This window comes from Pygoscelis adeliae, unplaced genomic scaffold, assembly GCF_000699105.1.
Source record: "Pygoscelis adeliae isolate BGI_AS28 unplaced genomic scaffold, ASM69910v1 Scaffold358, whole genome shotgun sequence".
NCBI lineage: Eukaryota > Metazoa > Chordata > Aves > Sphenisciformes > Spheniscidae > Pygoscelis > Pygoscelis adeliae.
The window spans coordinates 718,928-730,477 of NW_008825429.1; the positions used below are offsets into that span (position 1 = coordinate 718,928).

The 11,550-nt window shown below is 42.5% G+C and overlaps 1 protein-coding gene across 1 annotated transcript in view; it reads right to left on the bottom strand.

The window, feature by feature from the left end:
* SUSD2 (sushi domain containing 2) overlaps positions 1-10,918 on the bottom strand; it is a 23,828-nt gene extending 12,910 nt beyond the window's left edge. Inside the window, exons 1-8 of the mRNA XM_009330835.1 lie at positions 10,852-10,918; positions 8,259-8,463; positions 6,736-6,887; positions 6,070-6,237; positions 5,649-5,823; positions 3,953-4,154; positions 2,759-2,844; positions 1,877-2,145 (exon numbers count right to left, since the gene is read on the bottom strand). Of these exons, the coding sequence (XP_009329110.1) occupies positions 1,877-2,145; positions 2,759-2,844; positions 3,953-4,154; positions 5,649-5,823; positions 6,070-6,237; positions 6,736-6,887; positions 8,259-8,463; positions 10,852-10,918 (1,324 nt within the window). The remainder of the gene's footprint in view (positions 1-1,876; positions 2,146-2,758; positions 2,845-3,952; positions 4,155-5,648; positions 5,824-6,069; positions 6,238-6,735; positions 6,888-8,258; positions 8,464-10,851) is intronic.
* Between the last annotated feature and the right edge of the window lie 632 nt (positions 10,919-11,550).

Genomic DNA, 11,550 nt, shown 5'->3' on the forward strand with positions numbered 1-11,550 from the left:
AGTCCCCTCCATAAATCAGGTTCATTAGACCAAGGAAAAGAAGGCCTTTTTTTTTTCCTCCTCAGCAGGTAGTGCATTCACTTGGGATTTTCAGATGCACGTAGTAAACGAACACTCACAACAGAAAATCACAGTAAAGAAGGCCTGCCCCTGAGTGATAGGTTCAAGTAATTTCTTCACATCGGGCAGATAAGGTGTTTAAGCCCGGCATCCCGTGTTCCAGGAGAGTTCTTTAAGTACTAAGGTAGATTACTTTTTTTGTTTGAGCTGATTTTGCACCCCATCCATCCTTGGCATACTCTGAGAAGCTTTTAGCATTGAGATCTTTGCAGAAGGTTCTGTGGCGTTTGAGTGTTAGTTTTCTCAGACGCTTAGGCTTGCACAAGGTTAATGAACACTCTCCTGGCTCTGCGGTAGCACAGGCGGTTTGGCATATACTTTCTAGGAGAAAGACGAGCATCTGCAGCGTTTAGTGAGAGCTTGCATGATGGACTTTTGTCATGTTTGAGAGATGGATGTAATGGCATAAGTACGTTTGGGAATCTTTTTGCAAGACCATGTGCTTCACATCCCTCATCAATATGTCTTTGCTTAAGAGAAGTATGCTGTAGCCTTTCTTTCCTGTAGTGGAACTGTCAGGGCCCTGAGCACACTCATAGGCCTTAATTGCACTGACCAGTCTCACTGGGCCCTCTACCTATACCCTCTGCCCATGGGCTCTATCTAAGCTCAGGCCCAGGCCTTCAGTCCCTGCCTGAGCTATGTCATAGGTGTACCTGGCTCCATCTCCAACACAGCCATGCCTGCGCCTGGCCATGAACCCTGCTGATCTGCACACAGACCTGCAACTGACCTTCTGGCTTGTCCTTGGACATGCCTTGTCACTATGGACTTGCCCAACAATTGCTGGACTGTGTCTCACCCTGGTTACCATTACTGGACCAGATCTTTGACCCTGTCTGGCAGACTGACTTCTCAGCTTTCCTTCGGACCTGCCTTGTTACCACAAACTCATCTGGAGATCTGGACTCTTGGCTGACTGCTGCTGCCATCACCGTGTCCTCCCTGCTCACCTCGCTCAGGACTGGGCCATGGGCTGGCGAGGACCTTGCCCTTCCAACCTCATTATCACACTCGGCTCCCAGCTCCCTATTCCTTTGTTGCTTCCAGACAGGAAAATTTCATGGGGGAAATCAGGAAAGACTTTCACTCTCCGCTATTGCTTGTCCTGGGAGAGTCTTGTGTTGTGTCACATCACGTCCTAGCTACCTCCTTCAGTGCCCTCTGCAGTTTTCTTCTTTTTGCCTGAAGCAAACCGCTGCCTCTTTGCACTTTCCTTCTTTACAGGAGGCCACAATCCTGCTGGACACCTCAGTACCCCAGCAGCATAGAAGGCGGCAAGACATGTGGCAGCAATAGAGATATGGCAAGACTTGAGGACTACTTAAAAGCAAGGGGCAGGAACAATAGACATACTTGTAAATGGTAAAACTTCCATATTTTATATAAGTAGCATTTTTCAGCATGACAGCTTTTCTAGCTACTGCCAAGCTGTCATTAACCATCCCTAACCTTCTTCTTTCTGAGAAAGTGCCCACAGATGTTAGGAAGTCATGGACATTGACTACTAAACTTTGGCTATTTAGGTTCCAGGGGTTAATGAGATACTCAACAGCAGAAAACCTTGCAGGACAATTAAAAACCACATACAGATTTTGCCACTGATAGACCAATAGAAACCTTCCATGGAAATTTTCCACAGGACATTGTAACCTCACCATTGTCAACTGACATACATACATACATATGCAAATATTCTAAAAGCCAACACGGTATCAAAAAGTTATACTCCATGATGGAATTCCGAAGCCCTTACCAGCTCGAGGTGGGCGATACGTCCTGCAGTCACTGGAGGGCCGCTTTTTCATATAGAAGTGACAATTATCAGACCACAGGCAGCAGTAATAGAAGCTGATGACGTCGTAAAGCCAATGGGAAAAGCCAGGTATCCGGGGAGGCTTCATGAAAGGTGGTGAACCCCAGTCATGGCCTCGATCAGGTGTGCTGCCTCCTGTGGAGTCATGCGTGAGGATTTGGGTCCCTGTGGAGTCATAGCAACACTGCTGTCCTGCCGCGTACTTGGGACTGGTTGAGAAAAGCCGTGAGAAGAAAGTCATCGTTCAGCTCTGTGAAGTCCATTCATATTTAGAGGTTACCTATTGCCTTTTTATGGATATAGCTAAATGTTTTTGGTGCCAAGCTTTATATGATGTCCAGAGATGATACCTCCCAGTTAGACTTCCCTCCGGGCCTCCCCTCTGTTCTTATAAATTAGACCAGATTAGGGATAGGGCGGGAGGGGTTTTTAACCAAGGCAGTAAGGAAGTTCTGTAGGCCTTATAGCTACGCAAACACAGCACTCTTTAAAATTGTTCTGACAGAAAGAGTGCAAAAAATAACTTGTTGAACTTAAGGAGATCAATACAGGAAAGGCTTAATTAGGCCTAATCAAATCTCTTTTAGACATTAGCGCTTGTTTAGCTATCCTAAAGTTTAGCACAGTGCAATTAATTGTTTATTAAATCTAAGGCCTTAACTTCATCTCAGCAATGAGGGCCAATACGTGAATAAGAGGGAAACAATGGTTGCTATGAACCTGAGAGTTGAGAGTCCAGAGACTTTTGTGACTTCTGTGACACTGCTATCTCTGAGGTAGAAAAAGTCATTAAAAAAGTGCAGTTTTAATTTTTTTTTTTACCTGGCTTGAACAGCTCTCACACAATGCACAGCGCCAGGGTGATAAGTACACACACTCCCCTTTTCAATGTCACAGCCATAATCTGTCTGAAAAAGATCAATGCTCATGCCTAATGGGGTTCTTTCCCCATTGTCCTTTCTATTTTTATGTCCTCTCCCCACCCTTTGCCTCTGACATATGTGTAAAGTCTAAATGAACTGGTTGCAGCTGTGTGTTGAGTAGCAAGGGATGATAGGAAAAACAGTGAATTTAATACTGAAGCGATTGGAGCAACATGTTAGTCTAACCTGAGCATTTTGCAGTCTATTACAACAGACCTTGAAGAACAGATGCAGCTAGATGGGGAATTCAACTGTAAGTGCATAACAAATACAGAGCATGCCAGACTAAACTTAACTTTTGTCCTATGTTCTTAGACAGAGGCAGTGCAGTAGATCTAATTTTTTTCCTTCACGTGCTTTTAACTGTATCATTTAAAATACACATCATGTTTGGAGCTTCATAACCAGGAAAGGATAGTAACAAAATTACCTAACTTTTTTTTTTAAATATGCATAAACACGCTGCTATCATTTGGTATCATAAATAGGAGAGGAAGTTACCCTATCTGGTCCTCAGATCAGTGCTGTAAGTGAAAGCGTAGGCTAAATGGCAATTGATTTCTTAGCTTTTGTCAGTTCCTTGCTAACAGTGAAGCTGGGAAGGAGGAAGGAAGCAGGAGACAGAAAATACTGGATTACAGCTGTGGACTTGAGCTCTGAAGTACAAGGCGGAAGGGTTTGCAGCAAATGGTGATATACTAGGCAGAAATGTGGCCTGCTTTTTCCGGCATGGGATATTGCCTACAAACACAGACTGCCATTTTGTAGGATCTCGAAGAAGTCATCCCTGCTCCCAGTGCCACAGAGCTCACTGCCCTCCCTGAGTGTTTTCTGTCTACTGCTGGAACTACCGTCTGAATTCCCTGTCGAAGGTGATTTCCATCTGCTATCCTACAGGCACTTTTTTTATTCATACTACCTGGATAAGCTGTATCTGCCTCTGCCATTTGACACGCTACTTGTGCAAATTTAAATATAATTTCATTTCCTTGTAATGACTTTTAGAGAGGGAACAGGGGTGTGAGGGGAGTATGGCATTCCCTAAACTTCTACTTGGAACCTTAATAAGCCAGAGGATCGATTAATAACTTACATGGAACCTGCCAGTGTCAGCTCTTGCCTGTGCCAAGGTGCAAGGGCAATCTATAATTTCTTCCACGAAGTTTGGAAGCTTCTCCTCCTTTCTGTCCCATTCTATACACTTCGCAGTTGCCCATGCATTTGGGTCATTTCTGAAGTCTTTCCCAAGGTGCCAAGCCAATGCATGCTCTGAGCTCCAGATTGATGGAATGTTGCTGGAAAAAAAGAGAGTCAAAAAATAGATCTGATAGCTGAACAAGCACTGTTTTGAACAGTAACACTGTATCTTAATCACTAACTATAATTACGAAGAATCTTTCAACTTGCGAGTTGTTATTTCATTACAAAGGCCACTGCTTTCTTTTTCCTGCAAAAAGTTACAGTAAAACAAAGTTTTCCTAATTTAGAAGGTGACATGACAGCATGCAGCAAGTACGCAATAATCAGAATGCATTTTAGCATTTGTGATTCTAGCTTACATGAATCTTTTTAGAGACAGGTTTCTATTCATGCCTTTTCACACCGTAGTTCCATTTAGGCCAGAATGAAGAATGTCTGGATTCTCTAACAAAAACCTAACCTTGTGCCCCAGCAGTATCAGGCCCGATGGCAATAGATAGGGAGAAAGCATTCAGAATCCTTGAAGTGTTCCAAGGCTACTCTGCTCTCCACCCATGAAAAAATACCATACACAAAGTGTAATAAAAAAAACCTCTAGAAAGATAAAAGGTTACTCTTCTATGGGTAGCCACTCCTAAATGCTAAAAAAGGTTCTGATGTATTACTAATATGTTCTAACACTGAAGAGGTGGCATTTATACATTCACAGAGGTTACACCATCTACATCAAAAACTGCAGACATGTAGGAGAATAATGAAGGAACATCTACCCAAGCTCAGAATATGTATGGAGCACTTACAGAGGTAAATCACCAAAAATCATGGGGAAATATACAATGAAATAAAAGGAAGTGGGCATAAAATCTGTAGGAATGCAAAGACCTGCATACAAAATAGAAAAAAATTAAATGCAGAGGAAGGCTTGTGGCTGCAGTGACAAAAGGTCCACAATTAAGGCATCCTCCACAGTTGTGACAAAAGAAATCAGAAGGTCCTAGCTTGTCAAGGGTACTGGGTTTGCCTGGGGTGGGGTAATTTTCTCCATAGCAGCCCATGGTGCCATGTTTTAGATTTGTGACCAAAACAGTGCTGATAACACACCAACGTTTTAGCTATTCCCAAACAGCGCTTGCACAGTGTCAAGGCCTTCTCTGTTTCTCACACTGGCCCCCAGGGAGTAGGATAGGGGTTGGCAAGAAGCTAGGAGGGAACCCAGCTGTGACAGCCAACCCAAATTGACCAAAGGTGTATTCCATGCCATAGACCATCGTGCTCAGCAATAAAACTGCAGGGGAATTTTTCCAAAGCAGCCCTTACTGGGTGACTGACTGGGCATCGGTCTGCTTGTGGGAGGTGGTGAACCATTGCCTTTGCATTACTTCCTCCGTGCCCACACCCCTCTTTACTTAGTAAACTGTCTTTATCTCGACCCACGAGTTTTTCTCACTTTTGCCCTTCCAATTCTCTCCCTATTTTTTCATGTGAAATATAGCCTGAGTCCCAGTTTTAAACATCAAAGGAGACAGCAGCTTTAATACAGGAAGCAATAATAAGGTACCTATGATAAACGAATGTTGTGATGTACTTGCCTCTGCCCATCACAATAGTTGCTGGGTGTAATTCTCAAAATTCCAAAGTCCCACATACTGTAATTTCCTTTAGCAGGTACAGGAATGAAAGAAAAATTCCCAGTATTGGGGATTTCTTTTGCCAAAGTATAAAGATATTTCCATTCGGCCAACCAATTTTCCGAGTAACTATCACCTGTCACATAGAGGAAGAAAATCATTTTGGATGCTGGAAAAGAACAGTTACCACAAGATTGACATTAGATGTCTCCACCCATAAGTAAATGAAGAGGAAAAGCTGACATTATTGTAATGATTTATTTATACTTGCAGATCTCTTCTTGAGGGCTCAGTGAAAGTGATCGCATGCTGTGCAGAGCTCTGCACCTAAGTTACACATGTGATGACTGCTTGTGCGCAGGTAGGAAAAGTGTCACTTTACCTGTTTCCTGGTATCCCCAGACTTCTATGTTGATGCTGGTTACTGCAAGTGCCTGGTGTGCCCAGGTAAGGGTTAAGTTTCCATCAGTGTTGGGGGTGCCATAGTATTGCCATTTTGTCTCATTTACCAACGTGCATTTTTCTCCATCCGAAACTTTGCTGTGATGTACTGCATTACAGAACAGAAAAAAAAGATTAATGACATTTCTGCTTTGCATAGCTCTGAAAAGGTGCCACTATATTACTGAAGATTTAGCAGTATTTCCCCTGTGTATGTTTTCTAACAGGATGCGTGATATAAAAAGAGTAAGCTGAAGCTGAGACAACGCAACCCTTACTAATGTCTGTAGTCCTTAGATTATTAGATGATGCAGTTATTTTCCAATAGGAGTAGCTATGAAAAGAGAACTGTTTTGGTCAACCTCATTTTTAAGCAGGACTTTTTATGAGTTAATGCTGCTGCTGCTGTATAGCAACAGAACTCAATTGCTGGAAAGTTCATCTCTCAAAATATGAATTAACACGAGGGCAGCAAGAATGACTTTTCTGAGGTCAAACAGCCTGTTAAGGAAGAAGAAATGATCAAAAGGGAAAGGCTTATATAATCTTGCATCCCTGGAGCAAGAATACAGAAAGAAGAGGGATACTGTAGATTTAGGTAAGTAACCTGATAACCAAGTTCCAGAGTATGGAAATGTCAGCCCAGCATCTGCAGAAACTTCAAAAGGGATGAAACCAGTCTCATACAGCAACGGGGAGATGCAGTGGGCTTTTCCATCTGTAGCAACATAGCCACTGGTATTGATTTTCTTCTTGAACCTGTTGATGTTGAAAACACTTTTCAGTGTCACCATTGAGAGAGGGAAAATTCTGAATGTCTCAGTTGTGTTTCATTAAGCAACCTTGTGTCATGTGTAGATCATTCCAAGTCCCGTGGCTGTTTAGCTTGTAGCAGTGAATATAAACTGGAAAAATTCATGTGTACTTTGTGCTTATTACACCAGTGTGGATTCTGCTGTGCACTGCACAAATACACAGCAACCTGCAAGCCTTAGATTTACTATTTAATTACTGGGGGAGAGGGGCATGTTAAATTAGCAACAAATAACAAAGGGACAGCAGGGAGACAAAGGTGATGTTATAGGATTAATAGGGTTACAGGGTGGCTAACATTGACCATGACATGCAGGCATTGCAAATTTCTGGTTTTGTGGGGGGTTTTTGCTGGTAAGTCCTGTGAATACAACAAAAGTAATTTCACGCTGTTCTAGAATTTCTGTTGCAAAGATTAACTCAGAACTCATTGCTCATTATTTAACTATCTGCTTCTAGTTAGGGCTCTTGCCCGGTGTGCTAAAGTAAAATCACACCCATGACTCTTCAGGATTGATATATGGTGACTGCATAGCTACTCCAAGTACCGTAGGGAGTTGGGGCCTGCCAGGAAGTAGTACCTTTGCTTGTCTGCACTGATGTTTGTATTGGCTATGATAATGCAACTGTGCAGGTAATTTCAAGTACACAGTTGTGTTCTACAGAATTAATGCCTTGGTCAAAGGTTTTTCCGATGAAGAATGAAAAACCTTTTCAGGTGCTGCTACCCAGATGGGAAAGACTCCAAAATCTCACTCAGAGCCTTTTGTGGAAAGAATGTCAGGACATTGGGGTCAGTAAAATTCAGTGTACCGTATGTATTGCATGTGTGACACATGTACCTAAGTGTGATACAGGCTGACGCACTTAGGAACCAGAGCTTTGTCTTACAGGAAAAAGATAAGGTGTCCTACCTACGTTTCTTTCTTGTTGCTTTCTCATTCAGATTAAGAAATGAATACTTTTTCACAAAATGGAAATGCTAAAAAAATATTGACAACAAAGAGCCCTGAAAGGAAGCTCTTTTAGAAAAGTCACTGGTTTGATATGTTAAGGGAAGAACTAGCAGAGTAATGATTGTATCGCACAATAACTCGACCTAAATGAAATTATCTTGTGTAGAAATACAGACAACATGTATCCTTGAGGGTGAGGGTTAGCAGAACCTTTGTGTGTTTCAGGATTCTGACAACTTTACAAAGTAAGTTTTCACTCCTGTGTAGACAAGTCTTGTTTTGTGGTAATTACCTATTGTCGGAAAGTGAGATTAGAAAGATTCACCTCCCTTTGGCAGAAGAATATAAAATCATGGCCCACCTGCACATTAGCACAGAAGAGGCATTAAAAGTTGTATTTTCAATCAAAAAGTCTTTGCCTCCCATCAGAGATCCTGAGTATGGAGAAATTTGAAGACAAAATTCTTTATAATCAGGACAGCAAATCCCCAAGGACTGGCACGTCACCTGGCAAGAACAGGTACCAAGCAGCTCCCCACATCGCTGTGAGCAAGAGTCTTGAGCTCCTTGTTAAAGGAAGAAAAAAACATAGTCAGGAATGTTATTGAACTCTTCTAGATGTTCTCTGAAACAGAAGTACATCGTCTAAAGGACTACTGTAAATAAATGAAGTAGGCTGGTCGTGTTAGTTTAGGAGTATATTTAGGTGAAGGTTAAGGTGCATGTTAAGGTTGCTCCATTTTGAATAGAAAAATACACTTATTTACCCCCCAGCCAGTACATAATTTCACCAAATCCATGCGTATTTTTACATCTAATAGAAAGATAAATCTCCAGAGCAGCCCCTCGGTGAGTGTCACTAATTGTGTTCATTTCTGAGAGTAGGTCTTAAGCAAACCAGAATGGGGTCCCGTCACTGTCAACCCTACACGGGAATCAATGAGAACGGAAGGCTAGCACTCTTGTATGAATGGAAAGCTGACGTTAGCGACAAAGCATGCTCCAATATGAGATTATGAAAAGCTGCTGAAATATCTTTCTTTTGTGCATTTTATTTGAGTCTAACCTTAACAAGGTAGCTGTTAAGATGGCTAGGCACACAGTCAGATGACTAGGCCCTTGGCTTAGGTCTGGCTGAGGTCTAGCTGAACAGACCATGAGTAATTACTGGACATGAGATGAAAAATTGCTCAACACAAATAAAACAGTGAGAAGTTGACAGACATTACAGTAACACTGTGAGGAACAGCTGGATTTCACAAACAGTTAAGGGGGAGTTAAGTGAGATGGACAAGCTGCACAGACAACTGGGAGCACTGAGGACCTTTTGGGGAGTGGAATCTTGCAAGGGCAACACTGCTTGGGTAACTATATCAATAATACCATGCAAAGCTGAGATGACCTAGGTAAGTATCAGAAATTCTAAATTTGGACACGGATGTAGCAAAATTGGGACCAATGATGAAAAAGTAATCAGGGGAGGGTTGCTTATTCGGGAGGACACAGGCAAAAAGAAAGGGAGGGGTCAAGGTGGATGGTGACGAACAAGCATGAGAAAATGGAGAGAAGGGAACATGAAAGGAACCAGTCACACATAAACAAGCTGCTGGTCAGTACGCTTCTCTGACTGAGCCCTGCACCTCATCACCATAGCCATTTTATTAAATCCTGTTGCTATTTTCTGTATCACCTTGCTCTCTTGTGTGTGCGTGCACACACACGTTGTAGTCGTAAGTGAACTTCAGGATGAACTAGCCAGTCAGTAGAAGGAGACCTGCACTTGGAAAGACCCAAGGTCTGAGCTGTTGACCATGTAAGGGACCTGGGATCTGGGCTTAGCTAATAGGCAAATTTAAAGCCTATGCTAGCATGCAAGATACCTGTGAATGTGGTGGGTCTGTGAATCTGGAGAGAAAGGGTGTGTTTGTGTTTTTGCTAGTGACCTTCCAGTGTGATCAGCTGGAGAGGAGGAACAGAACTGGGTGGTGTGCAGGTTTGTGGGAGTGCTGTCTGTGTTTATTTGGGTGCCAGTAAAAGCGCTGCTCTGTGTTCGCCTGTGTGGCTGGCTGTGTTAATGTGGTGGGTGTAGTATGTGTATCTGCCTCTTTGCAATAGAGGCTCAGGCTCCATACTGGCTGGACCTACAAACAGGATCAGCAGTATCCACGTCTGTGGGACTGAGACAGGAGGAATTTTCTGAATCTGAGAGTACAGCAGATCTGATTCTAGTGGATTGGGAAGGAGAAATCTACTGCATCCCAAAAGCTGCTGGATTCACCTACTCCTCCAAGGTCGTTAACAATGTATGAACAAGACTAGGAGAGGAAGAAAGAATTTACGGTCACCCCTCATGGAGCTTAGGAGCAATTGCTTGCAGTTCCAGGTATGTCATCTTCTGTCAAAATGAGGAGAAAATGTCGCTGAGTGTTGTTTTGTGTATGGGGTGGGGGGACAGGGAGGGCTGTTTGGTTTTTTTATAGGATGGAGAGATCAAAAAAAGGAAAAGGTAGTAAAATCTCTCTCTCTCTTTCTCTCTCTCTGCTGGCCGTCCTCCTTTATCCTGGGATAATATGTGGGTGTGTGGCAGGAAAGAACAGGAATGGTGGCGAGTCAGAAATAAAAGTCAGCCTTCATTCTATACCAGAAAACCTGCCTGTGATGGAGGTAGAAATGCTTGTTCAATATAGGGAGCTAGAAAGTTGTTCTGTGTCTTTAAAAATATTAACTACATTCTCCAGATTGTCTGTTTACTTATAGAAAAGATCCACTGTCCTACTGGAAATTACAGAGGAAGGGGTTGAAAATGACACCGTGCTGGTAAAAGCCAGCTTGTGTGCCTTTGCTTTAGCTTGTACAAATGGTATCAGTAATTTCTTACCGAGGTGTGTATTCTGAAGTTCAGAAGTCAAAAAAGTTTGTAGTTAAAAGCAGCAAAATTTTTGAAAGTCACTCACCTGCATTCCAAAGAGCAGCGAGGGTGAAGAGAATGAAGAAAGAAACATCTATGCCAACAAATTTCATATTTTGTCCAGATGATTCAGGATGGCTGATTGTGATAGCCTTTGTGCCTGTCCCGGAAAAGCCTTTTATAGAAACACATGTCCAGAAATAAACGAGATTCTCACTGTCCAAAGGTTTGTTGTAAATTACTGAAGCAAAACAAATCAAAGGAGATGCTCCTCTTCAGAGGTCATTTCCGATTCAGGAAAAGGTGGAGGGGGTGGGGGAGGTAGTGAGTAGAACTCCTACACATAATTTTAATAGTTTTTCTGAAACGGAAGATGTGTGGGTTTTTTACAAGCATTTCTGCTCCAAAGTTCAAGACTTCAAAGTTCAAAGTATGTTTTAATTTTATTGAAGGAACTAAAACCAGTTATCAGTAAGAACAACAATAAAGAATAGATGCTGACAGTACAGTTTTGTTCAGGAGATAATGAGACGTTGAGAAAGCACATTTATTGCACAGTATGTGCTGGCATGAGGGTTGTAAACGAGAGAGGTAAAAAGATTCTGAGCAAGGTATAATTGGACGGCCGGGCCCAGAGAGTGTTGGTGAATGGAGTTAAATCCAGCTGGCAGCCGGTCACAAGTGGTGTTCCCCAGGGCTCAGTTTTGGGGCCAGTTCTGTTGATTCTATGATTCTATGATTCTAT